Here is a 17,980-nt window from a genome sequence, read left to right on the forward strand (position 1 = left end):
GAACAGCAACAATAAAGCCAGATCGGTATCGATTTGAGTGCGCCAAAGGCGAGGATTCACAGAATACACTGTGTAAAACGCATAATGCGAAACCATATAGGTGAAAATCTAAACTAATTAATAACATCTTCATAATCCCGCCCTTATTCAGCCTCAAGTATGAGATTGAAGAAGGGCAGCTGATTGTCTCGGAGAAACACAAGGTCCACCGCGCTATTGCTCCGGTTAGCACAGTAAGGGCAAATACTGTGGAGGGTGCCCTGGTACTCCACAGGCTCCGTTTGCGATTAGGTTTTTATAAGACCCCCCTAACCATTCATTCCTAGGCACGGTAAGCGTAAAGCCGCATAACACCATGAATTAGGGGTCACCTGATTAGTGGATTCCTACCACTGGAACAGGCGGTCCGTAGTGCTATTCTTAGCCAGTTGAACTAACCGCTACCGACACTACACAGCTATCTAGGCTGATCGGGAAAAGAAGTTAATATTGGTGATCAACTTCATACGGGCCCGAAAAGCCGACAAGAATTCAAGAAACATTATGGGAGAAATTACAGAAGATCTACTCTACAGGAAACCTAAAAGTAGTTCTGGAGAAATTTCAAGAGATTGTATAAAACAATTTCACAAGATTTCCAGAAAGAAGAAACTACTAAAGTATTCCGCGAATGAGTTCCTGGAGGAATACCAGGAGAAACACCCGGAGATTCCCAGAAGAAACTCCAAGAGTATTCTCAGAAAGAACTCCTGAAGGATTCCCAGAAGGATCTCTTCGAGGATTACCAGCAAGAAATCCAGGAGCATTTCTAAAGACGACTTTGGAGGGAATCCAGTAGTCTTTTAATAAATGATTGAATTCATGAAAAGGAATCCCATTAAGGGAATACCTGAAGAATGTACATACAGAAGTTTTAATCAAATTCCAGGAATAGGGTGACATTGGGTATTATCGGCAGGTTTGTTCTCTTCGTCATGGGGGGTTTTTGTCAACCAAATTGCCTGAAACTTGGCCATATCATTCAGCTTAATTGGGAAGGATTTGAGGCCAGCTCTGAGTTCAATAGGGTTCAAAAAACCCCCCAAGACGAAGTGAACAAAACGGCCGAGAATAGGTAATTTCCCCTATTTGGAGTTTTCTCGGCCCGTTTTGATTTACAATCCTAGAAGGATTTGTTGAAAATACTTTTGAAGAAAAATCCATTGGAACTTCTGAAGGAATTTCAAAAAGAACACCTGGAAGGAACACCTGGAAGGATTGTCAGGTAAAATCAAAACCGAATCTCTCAAAGAATCCTAATTCTTGGTGGAACTTTTAACGAAGTCCCCGTAGAAGCACCAGGAGGTATTTCAAATGGGCATCTGCCGGGAATGAGCTCCTGAAGATTTCCCAGAAGGAACTCCCAGAGGATACCCAGGGGTCAGTAGCTCTTTAAGGTATCCAGACCAAAACTTTTCATACAATTCAAAACATCTTAAACAACCAAGTGGATCGTACACGATTACCTAGAGGATTCCTTCTAAGAATTCCACCGAAACTGCTTCTTTAGATTATTTCACAGTTTCTAATGAGTTCTTCCTTAAATTTGTCACAGGTTTTTCTGGAGGTTGCCAAAAAAAATTCCTGGATTTTTTTCCAAGATTTCATCCACGGCTTTCTTTTGGATTTGCTCTTCCAAGATTGTTTCGGCGTTTTTTCCGGGATGTTTGAGAGTTGTTCCTGGGATTTCTACCAAAGTTCCTCCTAGGATTTCCGCAGGATCTTTTCTTTCACGCGGCTTCTGCAGGAATACTTTCCGGAATTTCCTCTAGAGGTATTCCCGATAGGCTTTAAGAAGCGAGCCCTTCCTAAGATCCTTCCAAAATTGAATCAAAGTTCCTTCAATATTTTCTAATAGTGATTTACCAGATTTTTGCAAAGTTCTTCCAGGAATTTCTTCCGGGGTTTTACTGAAGTTTTCTTGAATTTCCTCACGGGATTAAGCCTATTGTTTCCCCGGGGATTTCTCTTGGAGATTTTTAGAGTTCCTTCTGAAACTTCCGCAATACTTCCTCTCGGACTCGGAGATGTTTATTTTTCGAGATGTCCCTGTTCCTTTTAAGGTTTCTCTGATAGCAGTAGGTCTTCCTGAAGTTTCTTGCAAAATTTCACCTGGATTCTTTCCCATATTTTTTTTACTAGAAAATTTCTAGGTTATCACAGGATGTTTCCAAAGAAAAACTCCTAGGAAATCCCTGCAAGAACTTTGATAGCAACTATTAGTCCCAGGATCCCGGGAGTTTCCGATAAGAATTCCGCGAAGATTTCTGGGAGAATTTCCGGAAAAAGCTCTTAAAAATCTCAGGAGGATCACTGCAAAAATACGCGGAAAAGCTTGGAAAAAAATCGAGGGAAGAACTCCATAAGAAATATCAGCAATAGCTCTTGCAGAAATTTAAAAAGCAACCCCTAGAAATTCTTGAGAGAAGGTACAGGATATATCAAGTAAAACTTCGGGAGATACCCCTAAAGCAACACCAGATCAATCTTCTAAGAGAAACCCCGGGAGAACCTTCAAGAGAAATCTTCTAAAAAAATGTCCAGTGAGAAACATCTGAAAAAAAAAAAATTCAAAACAAATGCTAGAAAAAAAAAACTCGCGGAAATTTCTAAAAGAAATTACAGAAGATACAACGTACAATGTCCAAGCATGGTTTTCCGGCAAAACTGATTGGGTGAATTGATGTAACATCGGTTTTTAAAGTAATAGAAAATCAGAGAAGATTTACAGGACCTTTTCATGGCCGAGCGACGACTGATATTGGTTATCAAAATCCGCAAACCACAACGACCACCGCCTCCAGGATGATGATATGTAACATGTGACTGAAAACCATTGGGGTTAGTAGCACCAAAACCCAAGGCACTTTGCTGAACACTATCGAAAACAACAGACAGGATACACTAGGCGTGCAGTCAGTCTTGCTTGATGAGTAAGGCACGCACAATAGCTGTATGTGTACCTTCTTTGGAGTGGTTTATGTGGGTGGAGGCAGGAATTGGACAGAGAGGTAGTAGTTAGGGTCGGTAGGCGCAGTAGGGAGGGAGCGATAGAAGAAAATCCCATGCATCTGGATACTTACGGTTGGGAGTACTCGGGGAAGCCGCCCTCCTCGGTGTAATCGTTCCGGCCGTTGGCCAGTTCCCGGTCGTGCACGTCGTACTTTCCACCCCGGTTCCGCTTGATGATGCAGATGATGATCAACAGCAGTATCAGGAACGCGATGGCCAGCATCATTCCGATGAACCATCCGGCCGTGGCCACATTCTGGCTCGGCACCTTGATGGGGGTGTCTGGGGTGGGAAGCGAGAACAATTAGTACCGATTGAGAACCTTCCAAACTAAGTACTCACCAATACCAGAGGTGTCCACCTCCTGCGAGAGCGATTCCGTCTGGAACTCGCCGTCCACGGAAACCACTCGGAACTCGTAGTTGGTGTCCGGGTCCAAACCGTGCACGGTGTGGTGGTTTTCGTACAACACCGGGTCGGTCATCAGCCACTGATTCTCGCCCTTGACGCGATACTTGACGAAGAAGTGCGATCCCGGTTTGCCCTCCAGATTCGGCTGCCAGATGACCTTGATGTCCGCTTGGCCGTTTTCGTTCGGTTCCTGTTCCCACGCGAAGTAGGGCTGATCCGGCACGATCGCCGTTCCGGTGCCAGTCTTATGTTCGATGTAGTAGCTGTGTGTTGGGGGACATTGGAGAATCAGATGTCAGTATGGGAGGAGCGTCATTTAATAAAAAAAAACCGCTTGACATAAAATACTTTGGCATAATGGTCATTTGGCATAAAACGCTCATCACAAAATTGAACCTTATTTAAAACGCAGTCTAAATTTCTTTCTATTAGTTTGAATAATTTACCCTTCTATTAGCCTTTGCTATTCTATCGGTACAACTTGTTCTGTTCATAATTGTGAGCATTGGTCATTTTTACTGCTTTATGTCAAATGTTCATTATGCCAAACGGCTTGTCTACCAAATGACTTTAGGCACCATCCACAAATTACGTAACGCTCTAGGGGGAGGGGGGGAGTCCGGCTGAGCGTTACGGCCCATACAAAAATGTTCAGGTTTTCATACAAAAAAGCGTTACGGAGGGGGGTCAAAAATTGTCGATTTTAGGGTTACGTAATAAATGGATGCTGCCTTACGCCAAACGTGGTAGAACTGTGAATTTGAGAAACTCGGAAATGAAAAATCGAAAACTTACTCTTGTCCCTCTCCGGCTTTGGTTGTTCCGACGACGTGCACCCGGTACTTGGTGTTGGGCTTCAGCTTGCCCAGCTTGGCTTCGGTGACTTTCGGATCGTGGATGTGCGGTTCCCGTTCCATGCGCGGTCCAAAGGAGGTACCCTTCACTTCTTCGTAGTAGATTTTGTACCCGGTCAGTTTTCCATTGGGCTGCAGTGGTTTCTTCCATTTCAGCAGGAAGGCGGACGATCCCAGCGGGATGGCATCCAGGGTTTGGATCGTGTTGGGGACGCCCTCGGGGGTATCGAAGGACAGGGTTGTGCTGGGCGGTCCGTTGAAGCGTCCGTTGTAGGCTAGGATTCGTGCGTAGTTGGTCGAATCCGGGATGAAGTCGGTGACCAGAGCTTGCTTGGAATCGGCAGTGACGAGAATTTCCCGCAGATTTTCTTCGCCGTCGGCGTCGGTCCAGGTTTGAATTTTGTAACCCTTGAAGTGGCCTCGGATGCTTTCTTCGGACACGGGGTTCCAGCTAAGGATGGCCGAGGTGGGAGCCGTGACCTGGATCAGCGTGAAATTGGTGGGGGCTTCCAGGGGTTTGTCTTCGCCGGAGTATCCGATGACTTCTTTGGGAGCGACGTTGGCTTCTCCCAGTTCGTTGATGGCAACTACTTTAATGCGATACCGCCGGAAGGTTTCCTGATCTCGGACGACTAGCTCGGATTGACGCCAATCGAAGATGTCCTCTGTGTTCCAGTGGTCGACTCCGGTGTCCAACTGCCAGTAGACGCGGTACTGGAATCGTGGGGCGTTGTGTTCGATTTCGGACATTGGAGTCCACCGAATGACTAGATTGTTCGGTTCGGTACCCTGACCTTCGACGTTGTCCGGATTCTTGAAGGGAACGCTCGGTTGGGTGGTACAGACATCGCTGTGTCCCGATGGGAGCGAGGGTCCAACCTTGTTGATGGCGATTACTCGGAATGTGTAGTTTGACCAGGGACTCATGTCTACGCTGTACGTGAAATCTGTTGCCGGGACGTCCTTGGAAGAAATTTCCCAAGTATCCGGAGTGAACGAGGTGTTGTATTCGATTGTATAATGCAGGATCGGAGACCGGTTGTCGCCGTTAGGCTTCCACGAAAGCGTAGCTACGGTCTGATGACAATCAATGTTTTCCAGGGAAGGTGCGTTGGGCCGGTCGTAAACAGTCAGTGTGGCGTTGGCCATTACTTCATCCAGATCAGTCCTGGCAAAGCAAGTGTAGATTCCGGTATCCAATTCGATGGTTTTCGAAATCGTTAGCGAATAATCGTTGGTCATCACAAATCGCGGTTGGCTTTCGAAATCGATTGTTTCTCCATTGGTCAACCATTCGATGGTTAACTCCAGCGAACTGTCCGCCACTGCGTTACAGCGGAAGGTAGCCGGAGTTCCAGCAACAACTTCGTAATCCTGCGGCTCATCGATGATTCTCGTATGTTCCTTGACAATCAGCTCTCCAGAAGCGGACTTCTCTCCAAGTTTGTTCACGGCGTTACAGGTGTACTCTCCGGCGTCGGAGAATTCAACTCCGCGAATGAATAAATCTCCATTGGCTTCGACTTTGAACTTACCTCCGGTCAGCTCGCGACCATTGCGGATCCATTTGACCTCCGGTTTCGGAGCACCAAACACCCGACAGGTCATGGTAACGTTGCGTCGATCGACGGTGTATTCCAGCTTCGGTGGCTCAGTGATCTCCGGAGCCAAGGCCAGGACATTCAAGTACACATCTTTGTACACGTAACCCAAAGAATTGGTGGCGTTACAACCGTAATTACCCGTATCGCCCTTCTCCAACTTGGTGAAGTAAATTCTATTCGCACTCACTTGTCGCCTTGGATTGGGTTTCGACTGATCCAAAGGCTTTCCGTTGTGAATCCAGATAATGTTCGGCTTCGGCACACCAGTAGCCTCGCAAGTGAACTCCGCAGTCTCATCCTCGGCGGCATTGTAGATCTCCGGTTCCTTCGTGAAATACGGAACCGACTGTACTTCCAACCGAATCGAGTACGACTCCGCCGCACCCACTCCGTTCGACGACTCGCAAGTATACGTTCCCTGATCCTCAAACGACGCATGCTTTATCACCAACGACTTTCCGTAGTTGTTCTGCTGAATCTTATCGCTCCACTGAATCGGCCGGCCATCTTTGGTCCACACCACCTGCGGCAGTGGCGTTCCTCCATAGATACAGAAAATTTCAATCTTCTTACCTCTCAGCGCCACCTCGTTCTTCCTGGACACGTACTGCCTCTCCGGACGGTGCTTGTTCTGGGCGGCCGAAATGCCCGTCGGCTTAACCTGCAGCAACACCCGATTACCAATCTTGTACTCGTTCCGGAACAGCGAAGAAGCCGCGCAAGCATAGAAGAAATCATCCGAAGCATCCCCTCGGGTCACATTGGAGAACCACAAGTTACCCTCCGGATCCAGCGTCATTCGCGAATTGTTGATCGAACTGATACCGCCGTCCATATTCTGAATCAACCAGTACACATTCGGCCGTGGCCAACCGTCCGGCGGTTGGCACTGCATCTTCAACGGCGAACCCTCGTCCACGTCGATCGTTTTGGCGGTTTCGTCCTTGAACGAGTTCAGCTCCGCTTTGCGCACAAACACCGAGTTGGACGTGGCCGTACCGTGCTCGTTCTCGGCGAAGCACTGATACTGACCGAGATCCTCGTCCCGGGGTGACTTGATGACCAGGGTACCGCGACCCGGCTGTTGCGACATACGGTCATCGTACGTCTGCCATTCGAACTTTTTGCCGTTCTTGATCCAGCGGTATCTGCGGAAGGAATTCGAAAGAAGAGAGAAGGAAATGGAATTAGTGTGTGGAATGATTTTGCGGTTATTCCCTCTCCCCAGTGTAGGGTGGTGTCTGCTGCAGCAGCAGCAGTAGTGGGGTAGTTCAAAGAACGTTGCTTGTCAAACATCAAAAGGTTGCTGCGAGGAAGACGTTCGACGGCCAGACGGCTTGGCAGCCCAAGAAGCATCAACCAAGTGCAGCACGGACGGATTAAGAATGTTTTCCACTTGGGATAGTTTTCCTTCTCTTTGATGATTGGTTGGAAAGCTTCTTGATTGTGCAGTGTGCAAACAAATATTATACTGGTAGCATGCTTACGGAAGGAATCTTTTGATGAAATTAAAGCTCTGTTTAAAAAAAATCTCAATTCTTGCGAACTGCTTCTTAGATGTTACTTTTAAGACAATAACATCAACTCGTCTGAAAACGGGCGGCTATTTTCCTTATAGCATATATTGATTCACATAGTAATAAAATAAATGCTACGGATCTGATACTTCCGGTTTGTTTATAAGCGTTGCTTGAGAATGCTATGTTAGCCAGTAGGCAAATAAAAAAGGGTAAGGCTCAATCCACTTAACTGATGTATATTTGCATATTTGAGCATGGCCTTGAGCATAACAAGGTAAATCATGCATACTGGCGAAAATAGCTGTGATAGTAAGGATACTTAGAGCAAAAATATTGAATAATTTACATAGTTTTTCTAGCAACAGAAGCAAAATTGTCTACTCTTTTCGTATATCAATGCCAGTGGCTTATTTCAAACAAAATAACGGACGCATTTCAGAAACGTGTTTTCAGTTTATGGAAAATAGTGTATCTTATGTAAAAAAAATGCTGGTAATCCAATGGTGGGGTTGATCAGAAAACTGATGGGAAGTGTCCCATTTTGCCCCTTTTCCCCTATAAATAAGACATATCGACACTGATTTTTCATTTGGTATTAACTGACATTTTCGAGTTCTCTTCATGTTATCACAGAATGTGTATTGAGTTTTCCAAAGATTGTTTGGTTGAAATGCGAAGAAGACAACTACATGTTGCTATAAAAACAAAAAGAATAATGATTTTGTTTGTTTTGATCAAGATATTAGCGAAAGAGAGAGTCGACGAAGAGAAATCGATCAAGTCAGTTAGGCCCTTATGAAAAATCATTGTCGATAATTCGATGTATTGAGCCATATAGAAGCATGCCCAAGATAAAAACATGCATTAAATATTCTACTTTAAGTAAAAAAAGTCCAAGAAATCGAATGTCGTTATCCCCTTTATAGTTAAACATCGATAAATGGCCCAAATGCACAACTTTGATGAAGACATTCAAAGATGATGGTATCTTATGTACAAATGTTCAAGGAATAAAATGCCGGTATCTCCTTTATTGGCAAACATTGATAAGTGGTCCAATTCACCCCTATTTCCCTATAAGTTAATTTTTTTTTTCAAAATATCGATTCAAAACAATGACAACTTGAACTTTGATAGAGACATTCAAAAATTACGGTACCTTATATAAAAATGTCCAAGGAATCAATGCTTTGTGCAATTACAATGCACAACTTCGATAAAGACATAAAAAATTATGGTACCTTATGTAAAAAAGTCCAAGAAATAAAATGCCGGTATCCCCTTTTGTGTTCAACATCGATAAGTGGCCCAATTCGCCCATATTCCTCTATAAGTTGAACTCTTAAAAAATATCTTTAAAAAAAAAAGTACAACTTTGTATAATGCCATCATTTTGATTACGTAGAAAAGACCAAGGAATCGAATGCCGGTATCCCCTTAATGTTCAAACATCGAAAAATGGCAAATTTCACCCCTATTCTCCTATAAACTGATCTTTTTCAAATACCGATATCCCGGTCCTTTCAGGACGCAGGCCATCAATTTAACTTATAGAGGAATAGGAGTAAATTGGACCAATTATCGATGTTATAATGGGGATGGTGGCGTTTTATTCCTTGGTTTTTTCTACGTAAGGTACCATCAAAATGATGGCATTAAACAAAGTTACTCCTTTTTTTCAATAGATATTTCGATAACAAATTTTGAAAACGACGTATAATCAATGCTACACCATTGATTCAGTGGCGTCTCGTAACCTCACTTTTCACCTGTTCAACGACCCTAAAAGTTGCATTTGCGAAGAATTCAGGATCCGAATCGAATTGAAAATGGGCGGAAACGACTATTCTCGTCATTTTCTACAAATTACACGCCAATTTATTGCGAAAAATCAAGAATTTGCATTCGTTGAACAGGTAGAGTTGAGGTTAGGGAATCGCCACTGCATTGATTATACGTCGTTTTCAAAATTTGTTACTGATTTGTAAAGAGATCATCTTATAGGAAAATAGGGGTGAATTGAATAACTTCTCGATGTTGGACAATAAAGGGGACACTGGCATTTTATTCCTTGCGCATATTTACACAAGATATCATCATTTTTGAATGTCTTTATCAAAGTTGTGCATTATTTTGAATCAATATTTTGAAAAGGATCAACTTATAGAGGAATAGAGGTGAATTGGGCCACTTATCGATGTTGGACAATAAGGGGGATACCGGCATTTTATTCCTTGGACTTTTTTACATACATATAGAAGAGACGAACCAGCCAAGGGCTGAAAGTCTCTCTAATAAAGACAAATCAATCAATCAATCAATCAACATACATATAGTAGCATATTTGCTGCATGTTTTATCTTGGGCATGCTGCTATATGGCCTAACATATCGCAATTTTTCGAAAAGGGGTTGGCACCATTGGATTCCCCGCAATTTTTTACATACGATACACTACTTTCCATAAACTGAAAACGCGTTTCTATAAGGTTTTCAGAGCTCCTTCTCAATATTTCCTCTCAGGATTACTCTTGGAACTTTTTTCCGAGATGTCTCATTTATTCTAAGTTTTTTTTTCTGGAATTCCAGTCGAGATTTCACTTGGATTCCTTCGAATGTTTTTCCGGTAATTTCCTGTAAGGAATTTCATAAGTTATCCCAGTAGACATTCTATGAAAACCCATGGAAAAATCTCTGCAAGAACTCTCGGAGTACCTATTAAAGAAATCCCTACAGGAGTATCCAAAATCTCAGGACAGTTTCCGGGAAGACTCCGGCGAAGAGTTGTAGGAATAATTCAAAGAAAATCTGTAAAAAAAGCTCATGTGAATCACTTTAAGTAATCCAGAACAACTACAAGGAACAGCCTGTCTCAGAAAGAAAACACGGCAATGAGAAATATCAGCAATAGCTCCTGTAGAAATTTTAGAAGGCACTCCGGAAAAACTCTTAGGAGATAACCCAGGGTAAATTCAGATAAACTCTGAGAGACATCCCTGGACTAACATCGGAAGGAATCTTCTGAGAGAAGTTCCAGGAGTAACTCCGAGAGAAAACTCAGTTAAAACTTCAAAATAAGCCCTTCGAGAACTTTTAACCTTTCAGGACGCGCGCTATCAAGCAACCGAAACTGTACCACGCTCGCGCGGTATACGACGAGCGAGGTTTTTTGATGGTGTTGTACTTTTTACAACAATTTCTTGAAGATATTACAGGAAAAACTTTGGAATAAAACTCTAGTAGAAACCCCAGGAATAACTTATGTAACAACTCTGAGAAAAATTCTGTGAAGATCTCCTGGAGAAGTCCCATAAGGAGCACTGGAAAGAATCGTGTAAAATCTACAAGAGGAATCCCAAGTTAAATTACAGGAGAAATTCTGCAACGGGAAAAATCCCAGGAAAAACACCAGGAAAGATCGGTCGGAGTTCAGGAAAAAATGCTAGAAGGAATTTGAAAGTATACCTATCCGAGAAAAAATCAAAAAGAAATACCAAAAAAAAAAAAAAAAATAGCGTGAAAAATACGGAAGGAATTTTGAGAGAAATCCTGGGAGGCATTCAAGGAGGTACGTTTAAAAAAGTTCCAGAAAGAAACCCTGACAGAATTTCTGGAAAAAATCTTTGCCGCAGAATCTATATGGATTTCAACTTCCAGGTTCATCCACGCCTACATGGAATTTGCAGCATCTTATCGGAATCGTCGGCTTGTAGGAAATATTTCGGAAGTCTAGGAGCCCTCTCAATGTTCCACGATTATCCAGATTCCTTCTTGAATGATTTAAGTTAGCAGTAAGCTACCAGTAAGAACCTGCAGCATTACGGGAAAAAAATTGTTTTGTCAGTTTGTTCTTACTATAAACATGTCCGAAAGAAGAAAGCACTACATACTTGAAACAATTTGTACTCATATCAAAAATTCAGTAATCTCTATGAACTCTTCTTTTGAGTCGTAGATCAACAGATACTAAAGTTCACTACTTTTTATTCATACGATTTAGTGTTTAATTTTTATCGGAGTAAAATTTCCCTGAGTACTCGGGGTTTTTCCTGCTACATAATATTCCCTGAGCCTTGAGGATTCCCGGTTTTCCAGGTTTTTCCAAGTAGTAGACATCCTGAGTTAACGTTGTATTTATTTTTGTATTAGTTCTTCTCATGTTTTACAACATTAAATAGTTTTTTCCTTGACTTGAAAAATATTTCTGTAACTACAAGGTTTATAAATTTAAGGTTAAGGTTTATAAAATTACAGATTAGAAATTTAAATCAATGAAGCTATTGTACCTGCCAATAGTGAGCTGGCTAAATAAAACGAGCGTCCAACCTAGCTCGATTGAAGTTTTATTTGGAGGACATTTTGTAATGAAGAAACAGCTGGGTGGTAGCACCGCACCTCGTTGCTGATAATAACCCGGAACCATGACAACTTGCTCATTACAGCTTTTGAGATGCGCCAGATCTACCTAGTACAGAGACATTTGTTGGGGATGTTCTTTTTCATCTTTAATTTATGTCTTTGCAAGAAACTGATGAAATTGTAACATGATACTTTTTCTCGTTTCAGAGAGCGAACAACAATGGCATTTAAGCCTAGACTTTAGAGCCGAAAAATTAGGCGTAATTTGCTTTGTCCCATCCCAGAAAGAAAAGCTTTAACTGAGTGACATTAACTTTCTTAACAACGTCACTCCCAACGTTTTTGCTTTGCTACATCATATAAAGTATGACTCATAGCACGTTAAAGGCTGGGTAATTCGCGCAATACAGATCTGATTGAGATCATTAGCCTCTGCTCAGTAACTCCTATCCCTACTTCTGCGTGGTACCGATCGGGCTGCAAGCAACCTTAGGGAAGATCGAATAATTAACCTCGGAGGGAACTTTGGTCGTAAGTTGACAGGAAGGGGGGGGGGGGGGTGCTTGTGCAAACCTGAGCGTCTGTTCTCCAGGAGGAGCGGCTCACAACAGCATCTGATTCTTATGGGCGGCTGATCGACGTCCGAGTGCCATTGAAGGACTCTAAGCTCAACTGTGCAACAATGGTCCTTCGGAAAGTAGGCGGTTGGTATCCGGCCTTGCGAGCCAGCCATAAAAACTAAAACCATTGGAACGGAAAATCAGCAACAGGATAATACGAACCGAGACCAACGGCAACGACCCCAGCGAACAAAAAGGACTTGCGATTGAAAACTCGGTACGTGGAACTGCCGGTCTCTCAAGTTCATTGAGAGTACCCGCATACTTGCCGATTCTTCAACTTCAGCATAATCAACGTGCACAGCCTTCACTCCGGAAGCACTGATGATGACAAGGATGCATTTTACGCGCAGATCGAACGCGAGAATGATAGTTGCCCAAGCCACGACGTCAAGATCATCATATGAGACCTAAACACTCAGGTAAGCCACGAGGAGGAATTCAGATCGCGACGATTAGAAAGTTCTGCGCCCACCAGCTGACAAACGAAAACAGCCTACGACTCATCGCTGCCTCTAAAATCATAGCCATACGCAGCACCTTTTTCCAACGCAGCCTCCCCTATCGTTAATCGTTATAACTGGAGATCACTACATCAGACAGAATCCCAAATCGACCTCGTCCGCCAAGGCACTTCTATGACATTATCGACGTCAGAACCTATCGTGGCGCTCGCTAACATCGAATCTGATCACTATCTGGTATAATCACCACCTCGGTACAATCTGGAGCGACTGAAGCAATCGGATGTCGCCATCGCATGCACGCAGAATCTCGATACAGCGTTGCCGGACAAGGGCGAGCTCGATGAAGCCCCTCTAGAGGACTGCTGCAGTACAGTGAAAGCAGCCATCAACAACGGAACTGAAACCAACGCTGGGCATGTTGAACGGAGCAGGAGGAACGATTGGTTCGACAATGATTGTAGAGAAATTTTGGAAGAGAAGAACGCAGCGAGGGCGTTCATGCTACAGCACGAGACCCGGCAGAACGTGGACCGATATAGAGAAACGCGGCAACAGCAGACCCGCCTCTTTCGGGAGAAAAAGCGTCGCCAGGAAGAAGCGGAGTGTGAAGCAATGGAACTGCTGTGCCGTTCCCAACGCAATCCCGCAACGGCTTCGTACCGCGAGCCGAAACATGAAGGGATAAGGACGGAGGGCTCTTGACGGATGGACGTGGGGTGATCGAAAGGCGAAAGCAGCACTTAGATCAACCCCTGAATGGCGTGGAGAACGTAGGCACGGGAGACCACGGCAACGGAGGACAGTGCAGCGGAGGACGGAAATGAACCAACTCCCACGCTGAGGGAAGTTAAGGATGCCATTCATCAGGTCAAAACCAACAAAGCAGCAGGTAGGGATGGTATCGCAGCTGAACTTATCAAGATGGGCCCAGAAAAGTTGGCCATCTGTCTGCACCGGTTGAGAGACAGGATCTGGGAAACCGAACAGCTACCGGAGGAGTGGAAGGAAGGGGTAAGGACGATCATTTGGAATGTGAGAAGTTCAGAGCGATCATCATTTTGAATGCTACCTACAAAGTGCTATCCTAGGTCATCTTCCGTCGCCTGTCACCTAAAACGAATGAGTTCGTGAGAAGTTATCAAACCGGCTTCATTGACGGCCGGTCGACGACGGACCAGATCTTCACCGTACGAAAAATCCTCCAGAAATGCCGTGAATACCAGATCCCAACGCATCACCTGTTCATCAACTTCAAAGCGGCATACGAAAGTATCGACCGCAAAGAGCTATGGAGAATCGTGCGTAGGGCTTTCGGGAGAACTATCTAGTTCATTCGAATCTCGCCGGGGATTGCGACAAGGTGACGGACTCTCATGCCTACTCTTCAACATCGCTCTGGAAGGTGTGATGTGACAAGCCGGGCTCAACAGCCGGGGAACGATTTTCACAAAATCCGGTCATTTTGTGTGCAGAGCTGTATACACCCGCCTGAAACGCGAAGCAGCAAAGGTCGGACTGGTGGTGAATGCCTCAAAAACAAGTACATGCTGGTACGCGGAACCGAACACGACCGGATCCGCCTGGGTAGTAATGTTACGATAGACGGGGATACTTTTGAGGTGGTGAAGGAAATCATCAATCTCGGATCCTTACTGACGGCTGACAACAATGTGAGTCGTGAAATTCGAAGGCGCATCAACAGCGGGAGTCGGGCCTACTACGGCCTCCGGAATAAACTGCAGTCTAAAAAGATTCACCCACTTGCCAAATGCACCATGTACAAAACTCTAATAAGACCAACCCTGCACCGAGAAAAATTTCTACTCAATGACTGAGTTGGCCTTACTCAGAAATCGAAAAATCCTTTGTATTCTTACTCAGTTTCGGCTAAAAGTGGGACAACCCATTGGCAATGGGTTGTCCCACTTTTAACGGAAACTGAGTAAGAAAACAAAGGATTTTTCGATTTCTGAGTAAGACCAACTCAGCCACTGAGTAGAAATTTTTCCCTGTGTGCAAAAGCTGGTGTTCGCAAGAGATCCGGATGGTACAAGAAGACCTGGATGGAGGACTGGATCCACGAATAGAGTGTTGTGGCGAGGAATTGTTGATTCAGTTTTATAGTAATAACAACTAGCTGTCCCGGGAAACTTTGTCTTCCCAAGCTGTGGTGGTTTGACAGCTGTTGAGGTCATTGTGGCACAGCACTCTAGATTGGTTTCATTTCGATCATGTTGATTTTCTTCCCAGTTCATAGAAAATCAGAAGTTTATAAATTTTTTTACTTTCTTAGTTGATTTTCGTAATTTTTAATACTTATAAACACAGCCAGCATGAATACGAATCGAATCGTGCAAGAGTCATGCTGATCGGTTCACCCGTTCGTGAGTTTTGTTGCCTCAAAGGTACTTCGAACTCATTTTTATATATATAGATGTAATACTAAATAAATTAAATGAATGAATAAATGAATGAACGTCGAACCCGACATCGTACCTTTAATCTTAGTCCCATTTAGGCGACGTGAGAAATGACCAACGATTGACCTAACCGGCCTTCAAAACCAACAGCTTGTACGAATATGGTAGCGAATTACTGTAGTCATACAGAAAATTAGTAAAGCGCTGGCATCGTATAACAACAAGCGCAACTTTGAAACAGGGATGAGCTACTTTAGGGAATTACCTACTCGGGAACTAAAGTTAGAATCGGTGCGTGCGTGGCGTCCCTCTCTCGAGACAGCAGAGAACGCATCGTCATTAGTATGGGACAAATGTCAAATCCTCGCTCCAGTCGACTTTTTAGATCCCATTTAGGTCCCATATGAACTGTACAAAATTTCAGCGCAATCGGTGAAACTATAATTTAGCGCAAGCGGTTCAAAGTTTCCATAGGATTTACTATGGGAAAAGTTACACTTTCAGATAAAAAATCCCAGAGGTCGTCCCTTGTCTTCTTAATTCAAATCGATCAATGATTCTTGTAGAAAAATCAATGATGAAACTTTCCTTCGAAGACCGCAAAAGAATTGGATGCTTGTGGAAAAAGTTATTGATTTATTACCTATTAGTGATCCAATGAACGGGTTTTTGTTTTGTTTTATTAGCAGCACTGTAGCTGCTGCCTTGGCTGCTGCTGTTTCTGGGGGTGGTGATGCCTCCCGCTACCCCATGCAACAACGGCAGCAGCAGTGCTGCTGATAAAACAAAACAAAAAGCCGTTCATTGGATCACTAATCGGTAATAAATCAATAACATTTTCCACAAGCATCCAATTCTTTTACGGTCTTCGAAGGAAAGTTTCATAATTGATTTTTCTACAAGAATCATTGATCGATTTGAATTAAGGAGACAAGGGACGACCTCTGGGATTTTTTATCTGAAAGCGTAACTTTTCCCATAGTAAATCCTATGGAAACTTTGAACCGCTTGCGCTAAATTATAGTTTCACCGATTGCGCTGAAATTTTGTACAGTTCCTATGGGACCTAAATGGGATCTTAAAAGTCGACTGGAGCGAGGATTTATTTTTTCCATACAAGCGTGTACCATACTAATCGTCATGCCATGCCAACAGAGAGCGATGACGGCCGATGAGGTGTTAATTTGTTTACATTCTTTCTCCATTAGTGAAAAGTGGAGTTTGCGAGTGAAAGAGTTTTGTTTTTTTTTCTGACGTAAAACATATGTAGGAAAGTGTGGTTGACGATACGGAAGTGCTTCAACTTTTGAAAATCGGGAAGTCATCAGAGAGAGACTGGAGAGTTCTGACTTTCCCATGGCTTATACAAATTTTAATGAATATTAATAAGACTTAGTCCAAAACGATGGCAGTTGGTCGTCACCCGACTAATCCACCCTCAATTTCGGTGAAACACCCCATACACGATACAAAAGAATGTAACAGTTCGACCAATAGCGTGGGGTGGGTTCTGAAGGAGATCAACCAACCTAGTACCAGTCAAATAAATGTTCAATCCCCCTAAGAATTAATTCGCTAGGGTCATTAAATTCCGTACTGGCAACCACACAAGCAATAACAACTGCACTGCAAGACGGAGAAGCTCTGACACCATTCGGCATATGGTTGATGTCAGGTCCCTGATGGTTTTCCTATACTTATTGGCTTGTTCTCCGCTTCCCTTCGGCGTCAACGTTGACCAAGAAACGTAGATATCTCTCTGCTGTCTGAAAGCGTGACGGAGAAGTTGTTGGTGCTAGTGCGGCGGTAGAACATTTCCATTTTGGCATGTTCGAACTTCAACAACGTACAGCCGCCCCCGTGTTCTAGATTTGATAGGAAACTCAGCTGTTTTGTGCAAGGAGAGCTGATGAAAATGAGATGGGAACAAAATGTTCTTTTCATTGGATGTTCCGTGTTTTTCCGGGTCGGATTGAGGTCAATCAGATGCCATGTCGAGCATGTCCGCAGAAATGGATTCATTCATTCGTTTGCATTTTCAACAGTAATTTGTCGGAACATATACAGTTGTTAGTTGCTGCTATCACCACGTCGGAATCGCTTTTACCACGTCGGAATCGCTTTTTTGCTGCTCGGATAATTGAAAATACACTCAACTTTAATAATTGATCGTAATTAGTAACTGCGTAGAAATTTCTCACATTATTTGTCTATTTTACCAAAAAATGCCAAATGTTAAAGCCTTGATGGCCAGCAATACGCCAAAATGCAACAGTCATAAACAGCAATCAGCATAACAATTACGATCTCGATTGTACGGTGACACAACGTTCCTCCAACATATGTATCCTTTAAATCGGCACCGATGCAAGAGCAACGACCATGACAGACACCGTAATTTTGGTGGCTGATAACATCATTGTGTTCTCGTCGTTCCTCTGGCCTATCTACACCAATTGCTTGGTTGCGGGTAACTACCGAAAATTGGTTCTGTCCACAACGTCGGGACGGCGCGCGACAACAACAGTTTCCACCCATCAACCCATCCAACAGTCAGTGTGAATTTATTTCCTATATCAAAATCGAAGGGGGTCGAGGGTCAAATCACCGCACACACTGACTGGCCAGGCTATTGCGGCCCTGAAGAGCGGGCGAGCGCAATTTAGACAAGCGGA

The 17,980-nt window shown here is 43.7% G+C and overlaps 1 protein-coding gene across 5 annotated transcripts in view; it reads right to left on the reverse strand.

Annotated features, from left to right (window-relative positions):
- Window positions 1-17,980, reverse strand: part of LOC109427393 (neuroglian) — a 119,186-nt gene that overhangs the window by 37,076 nt on the left and 64,130 nt on the right. For all 5 annotated transcript variants that reach the window (XM_062845006.1, XM_062845007.1, XM_062845010.1 and 2 more), the window contains exons 3-5: window positions 4,258-7,068; window positions 3,394-3,725; window positions 3,123-3,333 (exon numbers count right to left, since the gene is read on the reverse strand). In XM_062845006.1, coding sequence (XP_062700990.1) covers window positions 3,123-3,333; window positions 3,394-3,725; window positions 4,258-7,068 — 3,354 coding nt within the window. The remainder of the gene's footprint in view (window positions 1-3,122; window positions 3,334-3,393; window positions 3,726-4,257; window positions 7,069-17,980) is intronic.

Source organism: Aedes albopictus, chromosome 1, assembly GCF_035046485.1.
Source record: "Aedes albopictus strain Foshan chromosome 1, AalbF5, whole genome shotgun sequence".
NCBI classification, from domain to species: domain Eukaryota; kingdom Metazoa; phylum Arthropoda; class Insecta; order Diptera; family Culicidae; genus Aedes; species Aedes albopictus.